The sequence below is a fragment of the Charadrius vociferus genome, unplaced genomic scaffold (genome assembly GCF_000708025.1).
Source record: "Charadrius vociferus isolate BGI_N301 unplaced genomic scaffold, ASM70802v2 scaffold244, whole genome shotgun sequence".
In the NCBI taxonomy this organism is placed as follows: domain Eukaryota; kingdom Metazoa; phylum Chordata; class Aves; order Charadriiformes; family Charadriidae; genus Charadrius; species Charadrius vociferus.
In genome coordinates, this window is record NW_009648822.1 from 1,207,257 (window position 1) to 1,227,423 (window position 20,167).

General features: G+C 37.3%; 1 protein-coding gene across 1 annotated transcript in view; it reads right to left on the bottom strand.

The window, feature by feature from the left end:
* Window positions 1-20,167, bottom strand: part of GPR98 (G protein-coupled receptor 98) — a 272,395-nt gene that overhangs the window by 154,370 nt on the left and 97,858 nt on the right. The window contains exons 71-82 of the mRNA XM_009886852.1: window positions 19,623-19,766; window positions 18,209-18,380; window positions 17,699-17,834; window positions 15,227-16,074; window positions 12,998-13,115; window positions 11,928-12,099; window positions 9,044-9,286; window positions 6,248-6,655; window positions 4,899-5,083; window positions 3,384-3,633; window positions 3,068-3,207; window positions 1,152-1,312 (exon numbers count right to left, since the gene is read on the bottom strand). Coding sequence (XP_009885154.1) covers window positions 1,152-1,312; window positions 3,068-3,207; window positions 3,384-3,633; window positions 4,899-5,083; window positions 6,248-6,655; window positions 9,044-9,286; window positions 11,928-12,099; window positions 12,998-13,115; window positions 15,227-16,074; window positions 17,699-17,834; window positions 18,209-18,380; window positions 19,623-19,766 — 2,977 coding nt within the window. The remainder of the gene's footprint in view (window positions 1-1,151; window positions 1,313-3,067; window positions 3,208-3,383; window positions 3,634-4,898; window positions 5,084-6,247; window positions 6,656-9,043; window positions 9,287-11,927; window positions 12,100-12,997; window positions 13,116-15,226; window positions 16,075-17,698; window positions 17,835-18,208; window positions 18,381-19,622; window positions 19,767-20,167) is intronic.

Below are 20,167 nucleotides of genomic sequence, written 5' to 3' on the forward strand. Positions count from 1 at the left end.
AGAACCCCCAGGTCTCTTTCTGCCAGGCAGCTTTCCAGCCACACTTCCCCAAGCCCATAGCGCTGCATTGTGGCCCAAGTGCAGGACCTGGCACTTGCCCTTGTTGAACCTCATACCACTGATGTTGGCCCAATGATCCAATCTATCTAAGTCTCTCTGTAGAGCTTCCCTATCCTCCTGGGAGTCAACACTCCTGCTTAACTTGGTGTCATCTGCGAACTTGCTGATGATACACCCTGTGTCCTTATCGAGATCATCAATAAAGACGTTAAACAGAAATGGTCCCAACACTGAGCCCTGAGGCACACCACTTGTGACTGGCCGCCAGCTGGATTCAAATCCATTGAGCACCACTCTTTGGGACCTTCCAGTCAGGCAGTGCATATCCTTATAGATCTTAAATCTACTTGTTAATCAATAGATTTAAATATATATAATCGTGTAAGAAAACACCTTCAACCAGCCAAAGAAGCTGAAAGGCATTGCAGTTATATTCAAGGCAAACCCTTGACAAGGCTAAACTGTTCTAATTGTTAACACACACTCCGATGACACATGACTACAGTAAACGACTAGTACTGAACAAGGATATGTAAGTCTTTATTTCTTCCAGTTCAGCAAAGCATCTCTCTTAGCTTCAGTTTCTACAGCTTACTGGCTTACTTCGTATTGGATTTTCCTTCACTTTCTATAGTATTTTGCATTCTATGCCATATTTGTCTCATCAATTAACTTTTTTTTTTCCTGTAAACCAGTAATTGCTTCTGTTTATTAGTTTGTCTTTTTATTTTGCTTTCACTAGCACAACATAAGTTAGAAGCTTAACTGTATTTTAAAATCTGCTTATTTTTATCTGCTAAAAAAATTTCTGCTCTTTTCTTTTTTTCTTTTCTTTCTTTATCTTCTTTTTTATGGGTGAGGTTTTAAAACAATTCAGTAGCCTAGCCTGTTAGGGCAGTTTGCTGAGGGCAGGGGGGATAAATGGGGGACTTAGCTACTTGCACTGTTTCTGTTACTCGTACAGTGATGATCTAGCATGGAAGTCATAACTCTCACAAGGAGCGGACCCAGAACCTCATTTAAATTGCTAAAAATCAGTCTTATTGGTCATCAGTTGTTATTAATGAGAAAACAGTCTTAAATCAACTGACCTGAAATGGAGATGAATCCAGAAGAGAAAAAAGCCTCATTATATGAAGACAAGTTGTCTGTTTGGGCATAAACTGCATAAATGGACATGTGAGAACAAGAGCATTCCACATAGTCTGAGGTGTCATCAACCACTTTGCAGAACCCGCTATCAGACAGCCAGCTGTAAAACAAAAGATTCACAAAGTTGGAAATGGAGTTGTGCAATTTATATGGTAAGCAGGCTTGAAAATTGTTGTTGTACCTCTGAAAAAACAAGTTTTCTAAACTACTGCATAGGTGTTTTGTGTAATCGTTCAGATGCAGTTCTCAGAATAGCACATTTACATGAAATTAAAATATTGTTTATAGATTTCTTTTACTTTTATGATTAAAAAAATAAAATATACGTAATAAACATCTTTTTTCCACTAGAGAATTTTTGTGGCCATGTTTTTAAAACTTCTGCAAGATTTACAGGTCTATCTGACTTTTCACATAGTTTGTTACTTAACTTGCACAATACCTTATCCCATTATGGACAACGCTTCATTTTATACTGCTATTTTTTGTTTTGAAACTAAAATTCATGTTTTGTTTTCATAGAATCATCAAATCGTAGCATGGTTTAGGCTGGAAAGGACCTTAAAGATGATCTAGTTCCAACCCTCCTGCCAGGGGCAGGGACACCTCCCACTTTTATTTCAGTATTGCTGAACTGATTTTGAAAAAGTATACTACAGGTGAGTTCCTAAGCCATTTCTAGTGAAAATTGCATCTGCTCTGTGATATAGTGTCTAAATAAAAGGAGAGCATACAGGGAAATTCTGTTGCATATTCTTTCTGAACAGAAATAATTTATAACAGTGACAGACTGATATAATTGAGTCAGTCTAACAAAATTTCTCCAAATTCATTTATACTGTGTGAATGGGAAAGACACATGCTAATCAAATAATGGGGCATTGAAGAGCCCATAAAGAAAATTTATTCCATGTTTTGCAATGGTATGAGTAGCAAAAAGAATGGAAAATGATCAGCAGCTCACCATTTCTTCTAAAAAACAGGACACACCAACTTAAACTACTAGCAGTAATATTAAAAAAAAAAAACCCAAAACCAACAAAAACAACAGGAGGTGGCTTTTCCGTCAAAAAAGTAATAGCCCCAATGTGATCATTGTCAAAAGATGTGCTGAAATTCTGGACGGTGCGAGGAATAATGACTAGACAAGTGTGTGGGAGACAAATCATTTGGGGTATGAAAAACACAAAATCAGATTCAGCTCATAGAGAGACTGGAGAGTATAGTATTAGGGGAACTGCTATTGATGCTTGTCCCGATCTTACTCTTTCCTGGGCATTTACTTTTAACCACTACTGGAGACAGGATACTGCTCTAGATGAATCCCTAGTCTGCCCCTTAACAGGGTGGGGTTTTTTGTTCATTTACACGGTGTCTTTCACAGACCCAAAGAAAAGAGTGGATATGAGCAAACTGGGAACATTCTGAGCCAGTGACTTGAAGCAACACCAGAGATGCAGGCATAATTCTTTACTTCTGTAAGAATGGACTTGACGTGTTGTCTGATAACAATTGTAAAGAGTACAAAGTCATTAATATTAATGAAGTGATGCAATTCTGGGATTTATGGCCTGTCAGCTTTGCCTAACACACCATTACATAACATAAACTGTATTTTGGTGAAAAAAGCCACGAGTAGAAGTCTCAGAAATGTCTGAGCTGGAATAACTACACATTTTATTATAGGGAAAGTTTTATGTGCTGGTACAAAGGCCAGAAAAATTAAGGAAAAAATGACAGAGAGGAAACGGTCAATTTCATACTTGCAAAATGATCTAATCAGAGTTATCACATCTTAGGCAAATACACAGGTTCACAGTAGAAACTAGAAAACTAAACAGATTAATAAAACAACCTTTCAGCAGCTCGATTCCAGAGAAGACATAAAGACTTCTGTGGAACAATCCGACTTCCTGCAGCATAAATCCGATAAATGACTTCATTGTTATCTTTCAAAGGCTGTGAACTCCGACCCTTTAAACTCATAGAAAAAACCTGAAACAACACGTACAATGCAACAAGAAGATTAACGTTAAAATTCAACAGTCAGTGCTCATTTTAATGAAACACACACAAAAGAGTTCACATTATTTTAAATACATTTAGGATGTTTTGGGCAATATCTAAATTAAACTAATTTCTTTAAAAAATAAACTGCATTATCTTCAAACCTTATTCTTCAGGGCAAGTTCTTTGTCTCCAGTAAGGAACCACTGCTGACTGCTGTATTCTGTGAACTGTACAGATTCACAGTTCTCTTCTTGAGGAGGCGATAATACAACAGAGACCTCTAATAAATGTTCAGGTACTTGAATAGCATCCCCATCTTTTCCATCAAATCTGTGTCCATTGATTTGCTGAGGAAACCAGTTGTGAGCCATTATTGCAATGTACGGGCAGCTGTCAAGGATATTTTTACCTCTGTTGAAATGGAAAACCAATAGGGCTGGTAAGTGGAACCGAGCTTTTGCTGTTCTTCACAGAATGACTCTGAAATGTATTGGTAATTAATACTTTATTACTCCATCATTTTTAGGCTTTATGGCATTTAATAGACAGACAGTTTCAATTTCTGTGAAAAAAAAAGAGGGGCTGAATTATTATGTCCTTCAGCTTTGCCATTTTCCCTCTGGGTTTTGCCCACTATGATCTGGAACCAAACTCCTCCACGGTAAACTCGGTTATCATAATACTCATCTTTATAACTTGACATAGAGATGAGTCTACAAGAAGGAGAGGCATTAAAATGGATGATCTTTACTTCCTATTCCAAACAGATAATGCAAAAAAACTTGAAATAAAGAATTTGAACTTTCATGTTCTGGAAATAAAGAATTTGAACTTTCAAGTTCTGGACACTCTTCAGGGTACTTCTGATATTTAGGCTATTTGCTGTCTTTTGGCTGAGATGGGCTTCATACCCCCTACAACTTAGGAAATGGCAAGAAAAGATACATCTTCAAAAGAAGTTGACATCAAAATCTAAACCATGCTGATTTTCTGAGGGAAAAGAAGGTTTGTGGGTTTTTTTGTTTGGTTTTTTTTTTTTTTTTTCTAAATTCAACTACCATTTTATGATTTAATAGATTTATAGTGGGAGAAACCCATTGTTTAAAACCATCCATCTCATAAAAGAGTGTCAACTATTTCTGCAGTCACCCATTTCCCCTGCACAGTAGCCTGACCACAGGGTACTATTCATTTGCAGACAAAACTAGTGATTTGAAACTACATGTAAAAACTAAGAGTAGCTTTTAAATTTTTTCAAATAATGTTCAAGTGAGGAAAAGCAAGGACACAGAAATTACAAAATGCCAGTAGAAATTTTGGGTTACCTACTGTCATCTAAGCCTTAGAACATAGCTCTGCATCATACAATTATGTGTTATTTTCTTAACAGGGGTTAATGAATCCTTTTCCAGGCAATATTTAAGCTAAAGGTGAATTAATATGTCCCAGATCTCCTGACTCCTACTCCCACAGCTACCCTGTGTCAGTGTACCAGTTATTTGTGACACCACCTTATAATGCCAGTATAAGATTGTGACAGAGTGCAAAAAGTATTCATATAGGCAACATACTAGATGACAGACAAGTCCCTTTTCTAAAAACGTCATTTAAACTTCGACTATATTGTTAAGTTGTCACATATATCCAAAATGTATTATGAATTCAAGTTTACTAACCTTTCTCCTGGCGATCCACACATTATCCCAGTCAACAGGGAAAAAGCAAACTTCTCGGTCACCTCAGCAAGCAGGCTATAACCTCGTGTGTCCTCACGTTTCGGGCTAGCCAGAGCACAGAGTATCTCATAGAAAAGACTTCTACTTTTATCAGTGAGTAATTGTTTTTCACCTACATCTGTGACCTGATGAGAGGAGAAGAAAACAAACACAATTTTATGCACAAGAGTCTGCTTATAACATCTCCTCATGTTGAAAGGTGTAGCAAGACCTTCATTTTTATCCCAGTGTTCGTTCTGGAAGTTCAGAATAGTTTTTCCACCTTCTGATCACTGCTGCCAACGCGTATGACACAGTCTATGTCAAAGCTACACAAAAATATGTTTACTAATAGGGATTTGATTATTAAATAAACCGTGTGGCATTTTTCATTCTTTCACAAATCAAAGATTGTTGAATACTGAGAATTTTTGACATTATTTTCTCTGTTTTCTGTGTCAAAATGGCAACAACCACAAATGAACTGTTGTTCATGAATATTGTTATGCTGTTTGTTGTCTAGGTATTCAAATATTTCCCACCTCCTGTGTGTTGTTCCACAAGCCCAGAAGAGCCAGGAAGCCACAAAACTAGCCCCAGAATTTTCACAGAACTTAGTGCAATGCTGAAGTGCTCAGCTACCCTGCCAATCCGATTCCCAAAGCTAGTGCAGGAAAAAAAGCCAAGCTGCGTGCCTGGTTAAGAGCACAGCAGACTCCAGCTGGCCTTGGAAGGGTTTGCTGGTGTGCTGACTGCAGCCAGCTGTGAAGATATGGGCAAACCTCAGCCCTCACTGTCTGGTGCCAGGGCAAAAGCCAACAAAGATGTGGCCCAAGAATCCAAAAACCATAATAAGCTCTACGAAAGTAGGGCATTAAAGGGAAAATTTTGCACAGCAGAAAATCTTGAGCAATAGGTACATGTGCAAAAATAGTACTGGTTGCTCTTTTCAACCTATTTGATTCTTTTTTATTTCCTTCCACCATCCTAACTAGTGGCAGACAAACTTCCTCCTTGACTGTAGGACTTCACAATTTCTATTTTTACCTTTGCAGTCTGTGCCCCTGTGTCACTGCTGTGGACACTAACCTTGATCTTATCACAGGCCCACGAGTTATTATACTCTTATTAAAGTCATTGGTTATTTTGGAGGTGTTCAGGGCCAGGCTGGATGGGGCTTGGAGCAACCTGGGCTAGTGGAAGTGTACCTGCCCAGGGCAGGGCGGTTGGAACTGGATGAGTTGACAAGCTCCCTTCCAACCTAAACCAATCTATGACTGTATGACTCACAAAGAGCAGAAGAGGTTTACCTTATCAATTATGTGCATCACAGCAGTAAGCTGCTCTTCTGTAGTTTCTGTAGCCACTTTGACATTCAGATTCTGAAGGACTCTGTGTAAAATGGTGTCATCAAGAGGCTGATGCAGTTGATCAATCAGCCCCCAGACTGGCAAGGAGTCCAAATCTGAGACAATGGTGACGTTAGCAGTCCCATACACATCATCTACTCTGGCACCGCCTGTGGGATTAGAAAGTACAACCTGGAAGCGTTTAGGAAATGGGTTTAAAGATCCTGTCTTTGGAGTCAGGGTTACATCCAGAAACGTATTTCTCTGTCCAGGTTCAAAAGTCAATAAACCTTCAGATCGGGCAAAATCTTGTCCTGCCACAGCTGGAGATATGAAGATCCGACCAATAGGTTCAGGTTTTTGTAGCTCCTTAAAACAAACCAAAAGAGTTTTTGGTAACGTTATGATAGATACAATTGTTCAAAAACAGGTGCTGTAGAGCACACATATTTAAATGGGTAAAATTAAATGTGTAAAAATGAAGTCTCCTTTCAAAATGCAGTTAAGAATGATATAACAATTACACTAAATGAAATATCTCCCTGAAATACCAGTCTGTCACTTGTGGCTAGTGACAACCTGGGGGAAGAATAGTAAACAGGATCCCTTTCTTTCTTTAAAAAAAAAAAATTAAAAAAATTCACAAAGCTTTTCTGGGTGAATAGATATTCAGAAGTGTTAGCACATCCGTAGGGTAAATTCCGGAGGGGCTGCTGTAAGTTTATATCTGCAATTCAGGGTACAGACAGGAATTACAGATACATAAAAACTAAACAAAAGCCAAGCAAACGTTTTAGAAATCTGTGCCCAAACTTATACCAATTCATGATATTTTCGGTCCCAGTATAAATACTTAAAAGAAGACCAATCCATTTAGGTCCAAAGGCAAAGCAAACACTATAGAATAGACATGCAAGGCAGACAGATGAACTTATCTCGGAATGCTATATGGCCTCATTTCCCTGTGAAGTAGCACTATTTTTACCTTCCATGAGGCTTCTGTTTCATTCTTCACGTTCTTGTTCTTTCTGTCAGTTGCCATAACCTTGATATTATATCTGGCAATATAATAAACTTCCCTTAAGTGGAAACTAACATCCTAGGCTGCTATTCAGATGTATGATTTTTCAATAGTATCTATTCATTTAATAAGTACAGATTGTATACTGACTGTTAAGTAACCTTGAAAAGGTCTCCTACTGCAATAAAAAGGATTTTTATTTGTGAAATGCTAGACCCCTTTTTAAAATATTTAGCTTTAACTAGTAAATTTAATTATGGAATAAATCAGACATTTTTTGAGTTTGCAGGAAAACGTTATAAAACAAAGTAGTGTGTATCTGTTCAGAATTGCTCTAGAACATGATCACATAATCTGTGCAAATTCCAGTGAGAAGTTTCCTTTTTTTTTATCCCTTCCAATAGAGAATTAGGAAACAGGGAAATAAGTGGTAATAAAAGCACTAGAACAACATTCAAAAACCTCTGTAGGAAAGAGGTAAACATCTGATTCCTGTCAGCACCTCATGCTTACTGTCTGCTGTGACCTCTTATTTTACAGGTATCAAAAGTGCCAACATTTTGGTACTTGGCCACGCACCCTCATAACCTAAAAATATCCAAAGAAGGTTTGTTATATAAAAAATACAAACAGATACGGAATTGCCCCCTATGCTTTAGCCTAAATATACACTGGACAGTAGCAATTTCGTCTCCATTTAACAACTAAATTGTAATTAACTCTTGACTGGAAAGGATGTGAAAATGTGTTACCACAGAATCTAACTAAAACAGTGACCAGCTACTGTATAATAAATGCACGGAAACACCATGGAATCCTATGCAGTTAAAACAGATATGTATGCAACGTAACAATAGAATGCAGACCCTTTTATTGTAAAGGGCGATGGAAGTATATTGCTCAGACAATGCTTTGTTATAATAACCCTTCCCTGAAATAATGCTTTTGGGTATAACATGCCACATATTCAAAGTCTATCAGGCTAAGCACTATTCCGATGTAATGGCAAACTTTGAGGAATCCTTCTTGCAGCCTGTGCCCTGACGCTGGGGTCACAACTATAAAGAAGTGGAGAGAATCATGTTTTCGCAGCTATGTTACTTCTGCTAAAGGAGGATCTTTATCATCTGTCAATAATAATGAGGTACTCATTTAGAGGGTTAACAGTTAGAAGAGTTTGGTGTTACAGCTGTAAACATAACAAAAATGAATGTGGATGGTAAAATCGACTTAAGCACATGAGATTTTCAACCAGAAGGACAATTTTCGAGTTCAGTACTTCAAGAACATGGAGTAAAATCTGATGAAAGTACTCTTTCGCTTTTCCTAAGTGTGCTTTGTGTATTAATGAATTTGTGACCTAAACTGGAAAGTGTGTTAGTATCTGAATCTTGATAGTCACATCCATCATGATAAAAACTTAATTTCAGAGCAAGAAGCCTCAAAAATTGGACTCTGATAAGAACCACTGGGCAAAGAAAGAAATGTATTTAATGCCTGACAGACTGTAGACTTTAAGGCCACTGGAAGGTACTACAAACAAAATCACTGACAATGAAATGAAAACAAGGTCTTTTTACTAATGAAAAAGCAAAGAAGTTAGAGCATTTGGGCCCAGCAAACATTTGACTGTTTCCTGAAAAAATGCTAAGTAAGGTCACATTTACTTTAGAGAATGAACAATGATTTAATAATAAAAATAAGTTAAATAATAAAAGTAATAACAGAAGTCTTACCTGCATGCTGTAGGTAACCATTGTGGTTACAGATGTACTAGAGTCTCTAAGCACTTGCAGACTGATTAAAGTTGTCTTCTTATGAGCCACAGCAAAACGCGATCCCACAGCAAAATATACTAAACCACGAGGAGCATCGCTTTCAAGGACTGTTATAACAGCAAATCTGGCACTGCTGTTCAATGCAGCTCCTGTGCCGACAGCATACAGCTCAACAAAGAAATATGTTTCAAATTCAGGTACCTGTAAACGGGGGATGATTTTCATATCATTATAAGACTTTCAGCTTTAAAAAAATATATACATTCCTTTGTATGCGCAACGGATTGCTTGTACTAACACTTACCACAAGCATACTTGTTGAAACGGGCAATAAGCACAATGAAGTATATCCTAAAAATAATAATGTCGCAGCAGGCACCACTCTGTCGTGTGCAATAAAGACATCTCAAGTTTTCGCATGGAACTTTACTGCAATAACAGAGCTATTTTTATACTACATGTATTGTGGCTGTAAATTTGCAGTAAGACATGATGATAAACTCTTTTAAAGAGCTCCATTTTCCAGATTATGGAGTTACATAGTTGTACATTTTGTGAGGAACTTGCTCTTTTGCTTTATTTTTGCTTTATAAAAAGGCATTTACACACCTACTTACCCGTGGAAAAAAACACACAGAAGGCTAAGTGTGCAGTTTTGGGTCTGCAATTAATATCAACTGTATTCAAGTAGTGAACTCTGGTAATGTTTTGAAAAATATTTTACATAGGGCCTTAGTGTTTATACACTAACAGATTTATATGTACTTTTATGAGCAAATCTCGCTAGATTTCAATGCTTAACTGAATTTATCTGAAATTCCAAAGCCTGCAGATACTATTATCTAGTAGACTTTTGTGAGGTTTATGATATACAGAAATCTTGTCTCAGTCTGGAAATACAGCATATTGGATTTTAGTGTTCATATGTCAAAAAATTAATTTAGTCAATTCTATAAACGTAATGCCTGTTTATTGACAATAAGGTAGCAATATTAAATTTCAGTATGACACATTGCCCTATCTTTGATTTTGTACCTATAATACAGACATAACATGTTTAGAAATAGATGACTGATTACTGAGATCCCAGAATGTGTCATATGAACCTATTACATGCACTTATGAAGCAGCAAACAAGCAAAAAAGTAATTCTTTACCAGACAATAGCATTACAAAAAAAGATGATCGTCGAAGACAATTTTTTTTATTAGTAAACATGGCTTTTTATTTCAGCTCTGGATTTTTGGAAATCCTACTCTAATTCTAGGAAAGCAGGATTCAGCTTTTAGTTAATGGAGTCTGTACTGACTGTACAACTGGCTAAGTAAAAACTTTCAAAAGCTAGAATATGTCATACCATTCACCATAAAAAAATGTAAAATATTTATTGAATGTATTTATTACTTCATCATTTCTTAATGTACTTGTTACTAATTTATAAAATCTCTTAAGGAAGAAGAATTAGGAAACATTTGTGGGGTTAAATAGCACATATTTTTAATCGAGCTGTTAAGAAATTCTTTAAATGGAGTGATCTTGACTAACTGATGACAGGCACAAACCTATGGGAACGCGATAGGGAACTTCAGCCTTCCATTAGCCCCCGTTAGCGTGGCACACGCTTGTGCTTCGTGTGCTACAACTGCATGTCTCTGCAGCTGCCGCACTGCTGTTATTAAATAATGATATCACTCCTTTGGACTAAACAGGTTCAAAATCCCAGTTTACTCAGCAAGGCAGCCTGTGCCCCACTCATGTATATGTTTTATTCATTGGCTCTGTAATTTAAAAGTAACATCTGAAGACGAAGAAGGAAAATGGCCCTTTTACTGCATTAAGAGAACGCACTCTGCTTCCTAGTGGGAAATCACTATTTCCCACATCCTACATCTTGCATTATTTTCTAGAATGCAGTCAGAAAAACCGTGGAAAACTCCTCATCTTGTCCTTTTCCATTTCCCAGATCTCAGCTTTGCCACTAGCCTGGCTGTTAGGATAATTTCTTGGAAAATTTCAAACTCTCCACTCTGAAAGAACAACAAACGTTAATCCTTCCTTTCTTAAGGCACTACTCTAACCACTAGGCGCTCACACAAAAATATTTTTTCCTTCCATTTTCGATAGAAATGACTGAATGCTGTGCTTTGTGTTAATTCAATGACATCTGCATTTTTGAGTGCCAGCTGGGCCTCTCAAGGCACTTAGGCTTAGGCATAACCAACTGACAAATGCCAAATGGCTTTGGTGGATGATGGCTGCTAAATTGAACTCCGCTGCTCACAAGCTGGATGGGCACAGCCACAGATTTTTAGACACTCAAGAGATTCTTGTGCGGCTTTATGATTAAGTACAGTTTTCACAGATCATTGTGGTAGATTTAGGCATGTAAAATTATGCACATGTTGCGATAAATGTTGGGGGGTTTTTTTGTTGAATGAGGTGTTATTACTTAAAGGATATGCTTTCCATAAACCACCCTAAGAAGTGCTTTGATAGGTGAAAAATTTATGGCATGAAGGATAAGAGTCCAATATATGAATATGCATCTCCCTGAAATAACTCCATTCTTTTTTTTTTCTTATTGCTCTATAAAAATCTGGGATCTTCAATTTACTCTTCAAATTAAATATTCATCTCATTCCCAAATTTTTACTAGTCACAGTGGGGATAATACAAGCCTGTAAACAAACAAGTGTTTGCAGGGGAACTGAGCAGATGTCAAGTTACCATCTTCAAACTGTGCCCTCCGCATCAGTTCCTCTGGATCAGAGGGATTTTCTCATCTTGATAAATTGCAATTCAGCACCACAGTTCTGTGCACAAATGAGCAATAATTACTTACATTATCGGGTTTTATTTCAATGGAGATGTTGCACGTTGTTTGACCTGCCATGCAGGTAGTGGCTCCCAGCACAGATACAAGTTCCTTCTCCAAGTTCATGCCATCCTTCAGAAGGACAACAGCCGTTTTGTTAAAGGTCACACGCCAAAAGATCTTCACATCTTCAAAAGCCCTATAAGCAAATCAAAACAGTATGCATATAGTGAGGGAGAGCACTATTGCTCTAGGAAACATAAACCACAGAGGTAATATCCATTTTATGTTATTATTCAAAACTTAACACTAGGGAATAAACTGCTTTAAAATGAAAAATTTTCTATTTTTATTTAAATTCCTTCCTCTCCAATCTGTTTAGATTACCAAAAAGTAACACAGGAAGAAAATAAAGCAATTATGGGCAGCCCCATTATTTTCAATTTTTGTTTCAGACAACATAAGATCAGCTGAATAAGAGACACCGGTGGCTGGGAAGGCAGGGATGTGTCCAAGTGCTTTCCTGAATATTATAGTAACCATTTGCCTGGAAAGCCAGACAGAATCTGTCTTTCTGCTGAGTTTAAGGAACTTAGACTACTTGAGCATATTTGTTTAAAGTACACACAAATATGCAACATATATACATGCTAATTAGAAAAAAACCCAAACATGTTATCTGTGTGAGCGAAGACATTAGCATAGTTCTGACACTTCGGTATCTTCTTAATTGCTCATTTTAGTATTCATACCTACATTATATTACACAGGGAGATGAGAATTTGAATTATGTCTTTAGTAGTGCAAATACTTTACCTTAAGCAAAACTTTCACACTTGCTGCCTTACAGTGTAAGTTGGAAAACACTTGTTTTTTTCCGTTTCTGCTTTATAACAGTACAGTGACAGACCTAATCACATTCACAACTTAAAAGCCCATTTGCCAAATTCTGAAGTTATTAAAGGAGCTGAAAGGCAAAGATTTATTATAAAACTCTATGATAACCTCTTCCACTAACAGTAGCTTCTGTGATTCAACGTATTCACCATCATATTACAGCGTGTGGGAAGAGCACTTGAATCAGCTGTTGCCAGCACCTGTTTGGTTGCCTTGCGACAATCAGCAGCACCTCTCTGTTTTCTGAGTCTTCATCAAGTACGAGACCGCTTTGTACTTCTGGAACGAATCCCAAAATGCCGTTCTGGAGATCACTTCCTATATAGGAAACAGTCCAGGAAAGTAATTAGCAAGAAAGCTAAGCTTAGACTAAATTATAATTTTAATGTGGATAACTGAAAAAAAAAACAAAACCAAAAAACAAACCAGGTATCGACAGCATGCTGCAAAGTACCACTTGGGGATGCTACGAGAAAATTTCGTAGAATCATAGAATGGTTAGACTTGGAAGGGACCCTGAAAATCATCTACTTCCAATACCCCTGACATGGGCAGGGACACAATTTCTTTTAATATTTCTATTCTTAATTTATACTCCATATTTATCTAGAACTTCAAATACTGGCATTTCTAAATTTTATTTTAACCAAAAGAATAAGTTTTTTTGAAAGTAAATTCCTTATGAGAGTCCTGATACCATCTATGCACATAAGCTTATATTTTCAGCAGCGTTCAGCAAAATGATTGAATTCTGCATCCCTTGACTCCAAGAGACTGTGTTACGCGAGTCCAGAACAATGTCAAATACCTTGCTTATAATGCCCTTAGGGGATATCACTTCAGCTATATTATTTTATGTTTACCATAACCCTTAAAACATATTCTTTCTAAACAGAAATGGGCATCGGTGTGCCCCTAGATGGACTTGGTGGGTTATGGGATAAAGATGGGCTTCCAAGGACAGCTTTCTTATTCATCTCAACCATAATGTTGTTGAACCCATTCATTTTCTCAAATTGTTCCATCAGCTTCTCTCCTGCATCTTTAATTCTGTGCGTGGAACTCGGAAGCTGCAAAATACCGTGTTGTCCTCATGGGAATGTAAATAACTTCAGCAAAACAGTAGTGGAAGTAAAAACCAAAAGGGTTAATGAGGGGAAACTAATGTCATCACAGTGTCCCATCGAATCTTGCTTCTAACGTATTTCACCTTCACAGGCAGCGACGGCTTTACTCTGCAATTGGGAAGGCAATCTAGCTCCGACACAGTGCATATTAAACGTCAGTTATATATACTGAAGGTGATTAACAGATGCTGTGTGTTTGCGTATTTGCATGCAATATATTTAACCTGTGGTACCTTTCTACCTGTACAGTTACGTGCAGATACATGTTTTGACGCTTCTCCTTAATGTAAGTTGTTTCCTGATCTTTATGTACTCATGGGACTCAGGGTGTAACTCTAGAACATATTAATGCACTTCTGTGGGATTCAGTACAAGTTCAAATTCCATCCTGTGCTTATGCATGTATTTCTGTGATTAATTTGCACATAGGTGCAACTGGTTACTTGCATGGTGAATTCTAGAGATGGCGCACATGAAGAGAACATGTTTTATAAGGTCTGTTCTTGCACTCAGAATTTTGGTTGCTGCATACACTCATCCAATGGCACAGTTTAATCTTGGTTTGCAATATCTACCTTGTACTGTTAGGACTATCTAAATACACAAAACTTCCAGTAAATGTTGGACCTTACATATAATTTTCTTGATTAGCCTAAACTGTTCCAATTCCCTACTTGTTTCTAAAACTTAATCTATATTGCAGTTAAACTTTGTTTATATTCAATTGGTAAGTCGGATTGATAGATACCTAAGAGCTAAGGGAAATTCGAGCTCTGAAATCACATAGTGTGCAGTGACAGAAAGAAAAACTCTTCCCTGATGTCTGTGTAAGCCCGTTCCTATCCTCCATCCCCAGAAGCAGAGGATGGCTGAACTGCAGATATGAATTGCATAGTATCAAATAACAGAAACAGAAACTGGGTTTTGTACTTTGTAAAAACCCTATACAAAGTGACAAAACGGCAAAGAAAAACAAAAAAGTCTGCAACGCTACTAGGTGTGAAAGAAAAACACTCCAGCTTAGCCCTTCCCTTAATGAAGTAAAACAGGACAAGAACAGAGATAAGCAGCATCTCTAAATATTTTTTGAGCTATGTTGCTAAGGGATGCATGGTGGGCTTGATGCAGTAGACGCTTCCTCTGATCTGGAAAAATCAAGATTCGTGAATACAATACCCTGCTTGTTATCAAAGAGAATTCCAATCTTTACATGAAAATTGCTATGAGTTACTGTTGTATACAGTTAGTTACTGTTATTTAATTCAGATGTATCTACTAATTTTCTGGGGGGAAAAATATTACCTTCAATAATTACTGTTGCAAAAGCAGCAAATCCATATTCATCCTTTCCTTCCACAATCTGAGCTCCACATTCAGGATCTGAGAGGAAAACATAAAACAATTCCTGTCCTTCAGGCTCATCATCATCAAAAATTTTTATGGACACCTTGTTTTCTCTTTCTCCATCCAGCAAAGTCACAGAGACTGACTGTTCTTCAAAATCTTCTCCTTCCATCGCCCATGTGAAGTCTGATTTTCCATAAACATTTCCAAAAGGATATGAATCTACTCCACTCTGTGCACTTAATCCCCCAAAGGTTTTAACGGTTACTGCAATATCACCAGTAAAACCCCTGGTCCTTCTGATATGAAGTATCACTGTGTTGGGGGTACTGTTTTTGGCATCTTCTTCAACATAAATAAACTCTGGCCCCAAACTCAGTATTCCATGAAGAATATCATTAGCCAGGATATTAACTGTTGCAACACTGAATGCTGGATTCAAACGTGGACTCCAGTCAGGACTCACAGGTTGAACATCCAAAATTTCCACAGCAGTTAAATTTACAAAAAAAAATTCCTCCATTTCAGACACGGTGTCATCAATTATTGATATTTCTATCACAGCATTTGTCTGAAAACGTAAAAACATCAGCTCTCCATTGTAGATGGGTATAAAGTCCTCTAGTGGTTTGGCACTTCCTGGAATGGTCTGATATGTCAATTTAGTGAGATTACTTTGAAAACCGAACAATCTTTGGACACGTAGTGTGACTGCCCGAGCATCTTCTTCAACTGAAACAGATCTTGAGTTAAGAGCAAATTGGAAGATCCCCATTGGCTCAATTTCAGCAATTGTAAACCCTGGCCTGAAACAGAAAAGATATCAAAGCTGAGTGAGGAAATATGAGAAGTAAAACACTCAAACAGAATAATTTCCATTGAACTGTCAATGATGGCTGTAAGAAAGCGGGGAAAAAAATGTATAAAGTAGATAGAAGAAACAGAAATCATACAAGGCAAGATGTAAAGAGCTTCCCTGAGAAATGTTTTTGGAATGATTGGGTTGAACAGCCCTCCACAGGCTTAATGCATCCTGAGTCAGCACAGGATACAGAGCAAAGGATAAATAAAATAAGACCTTCCTGAGAAAATAGAGATGCAAAGGAAAGTATGATGTCTTCCTACTGTGCAGGGAGATATATGACAATACAGTGATTCCAAGTAAAACCAGTTTTAACTGTCGAACAAACTTCCCGTACCAAGGCAAAACAGTGGAGCAGAGGGATGCTAGCAGACCTACAGCTTTAGTGAGGTAGCGAGAGAAGGAAAGGAAATTCTTTCAAAACTTACACTGGGGCTTTAAAATACTAACTGTCCCCTCTCAACTTTACTCATAGCCATTTTTTCCAGATCCGAGCCCTATTATCAATACCAATTTAAGCTCTACTACGTTCATATTAAATATAGCCCCTTCTTATTAGAAAATAAGCACAGGGACTAAAACTCTTTGCCAAAGCTTGGGTCTTACACTCTAGAACCAACCCATTATTCAGTGCTAGAAGCTACGAAACGGCGCTACAATTACTAGTGCTTTAGGTTAACAAGCTAGACCCTTTCCATGGCTTCGGGAGTCAAAATCTCTTTCAAAGTAATTGTCAGCTTCACCCCCTGTGGGATGCAGTCTGAAGTTTTCTAGCTAAGGTCATCCTCATACACTCAAGGTATTTGACTCACATGCTAAACAGGTGCTCTGAGGACACCAGTCCACTGGACAGACAAGACTAGAAGAAGGGGTCAATCCCAGGAGCTGAGCCATCCAGTTCATTCGTTACTTCCTTCAGGTTTGCCACAAGTGACTCTTAATATGGTGAAGCCAAACCCTTTCTCTGTATGCAGTGCTACTCTATGTCCATTCTTTTCATACCACTTTTAGCTATCAGCTGAGTAAGGAAGAATGTGAAGCAAATAGTTTGAAGAATAGATAAAAACTTAGCTGAGATGGAAAAATACATTACATGTAATGGTTTTGTTTTTAAGAATAAAAGGGGTTTTTTTAATAGAAATTTGGTATTTTTGGAACTTTATTATTTTTAAATAATGTTTGTTATCTAAGATCTGCTAAAATTTTAATGGACACTAATGAAAACTGCTAGAGCCGCTTTCATTCTTCAGCTTCCTGGATAAAACTGTTGATCTGGATAAAACATTTCCTTAACTGTCTCCATCATTCTAGACACATTCCAGGCACGTGGGATCCCAGTGATATGAAATAGATTGCAACTGGAGAAAAGCCTCAGTTCTGACCAGGTCAGATCTGCAGTACTGACACTTGTTTCCACCTGAGACAAGACACACAAATTTATCTATGGCAGCACTACAACTTGCTGTCTACTTATAATTCAATAGGGGTTTGAATAAGGCACATGCCTGGATACAGGTCGTAATTCTTACGGTATCTGTGCGACTTAAAAGTATAAGTAGTGTCCTTACCTCAGGCGAGCCCCACCAGACACATTGCTGTGCACTGCTGTTAAAGTGATGGCAAACGACTCGTGTTCATTTAGGCTTGGAGTAGCCTGAAATGAAATCACTTTACTTCGTTCATCAGAGGAAAATACAACAGTACCTGAAGGAAAAGAGTGAGAGAGGGCACAAGTCAAGATAACTAAATAGGAATCCTCTTTTACCTGGAAACATGCTGAGATAGGAACTCTAATCCAAATTCCGCTCCATTTAGGAAGAAGAAATCTGTATGATGAGGGTCTCTCCTATATAAAGCTGTCCTTAAGGGGCATAGCACTGTGCCTACCTCCCAGACATGTATTGATGAAGCTTAGTTCTTTTTTTTGGTCATAAAACAAACAGGATAATAATTAGACCATACAACTTCATTCTAATGACTTTTCACTAATAGAGGAAGTATGCAGAGGTACATGTAACTTAAAGGTGGTATCATCACTTATGCAACTTTCACAGCAGTTTCCTCAGACAAGGACTTACCAAATGGAGGAGTAACGTTGCCTGGCTGAGCGGAGCCAGTGACGAGGTCTGGTGGGTATCCTGAAATCCAGCTAACTGTTACAGAGCCATAAACTCCTTTTCTGGTTATGACAGCCTGGCCTGTCCCTGCTACGATGTCTGTAAGTCTTAAAACCACAGATTCAAAGCCAACCTGTGGAAACATAGTAGATTTTGTTATAAAAAAAATGAATTAAAATGGGCAATAAGATATACAAAAGCATACTATATTTTTTTAACATAGTAATTTTACAATAATTATGAGCACATACAGACACATGCATGTGTATATATATGAGAGTATGTGTATATACATACACACTTCCTTCACAATTCTTCAACATTACTTCTCAATCTTAGATTTCTGAGAATTAGATCTCAGGGAAAACGAACTAGTATGACTGACATTTCACTACTGAAAACACTGAATATAGCATTCTGCATCTGTTGTTTAAAAGAAAAACAAACCAACCTGCTCTTTATGCTCGCAGGCGATAGCTGTAGTACTACATATATACACACAGGTCTAAAATAAATTATTAATTGTGTATCCAGTGAAAAATAAGTTGCTGACACATGACATTCTTCACAAAATCATTCTTGCTAGTATGATCTACTTTTCCTTTTTTTTTTTTACCAGCAAATTGGACAGGGAGGATAATTGGCACATTCTAAAAGCAACGATAAATGGATAGATGGTAGTAAACAATGTTTACAGAAAGGCCATTTGAATTAAGTTCAATTAAAAATTAAAAGACAGACCCGTGCTTCAAGACAATTAAAATCATTTAATAAAAACTTCGATAAAATTTAAGAGATAAATACTCAGCATGCTATTATCTTTGCCTGACACAAAAGGGACTTGCAGCACATATATCGTGTCAGAATAGGCAAATTCTCTTTTCTCACTCTCACGCAAAGTAGACAAATAAAAAATTTCCCTCTCAGTGGTCAGCAAAATATACTGTCAACTGCGTTAAAACCCATCATGACCTCCACCTCATTTTGCACATAATACTGCATACATGCTGTTATCTACTTTGGGGCTGCTGTACTTAAAGGAATAACATTGTCCAGAATCAGTTGTTTTCCTTTAAGTCTCAGAACTTCCACTTCATGTAAACAAAAGTATAAATTAACCATCATATTTACATTATTTACGATATAGATGAAGAAACATTTTCAAACTGTATTAGCACATTTCTGTAAGAATTTGTATCAGAGAAATGACAATGTACAGTGCAACTAATAACTGGAAAAGTCTTGCCAGTCATTAAATTAGTTGCCATGATGAAAACATCAAGGAACCGACTGAATTCTTATTGCAGATATCTTTTGTAACGAAGCACACCTTCCTGCTGTGGTAGAAACGTCACACCACAGCCAGTCCACTCACCTGTGAATTGGCAGCTTCCTCAGGAGTAAGCAGAACAGCTGACTTTGCTTTTCCTAAAATTTTAGGCACATCCTTGGCACTTCCCCTAACCAGGCTTACATTAATCAGTTCCAGAGTAAAATTCAAGCCCAGTAAAATAAATGCCTTTGAGAGAGAGAATTTAATTAAAAAGGTAGAAATTTAATTTCACTAAAAACATGATATCCACCAGTTCACAGAATGAAGTAGCAGAACAATCTGAAGATTTTTTTTCACTTGCATACAAAAAAGCAGTGTTTTCAAGTCAAGTGTTTTGTCGATTATGTTTCTCAAAAGTAATCCAGCTAAAACATCAATATTGTGAATGTGATTTACCCGCAGCTCATTGGAATGTGAGTTTGTAGATCAGCTATTGCCATTTTAGTAAACTGTATCTAACACAGTGGGCCTCAACTTGATTTTAATCCTTAGGATTAAAAAGATGTAAAATGGATGTAAAAGGATGTAAGTGTGCCAGTGTGAGGCTGTAATAATAATAACAAAAAAACATGGAACACAAAGAATTG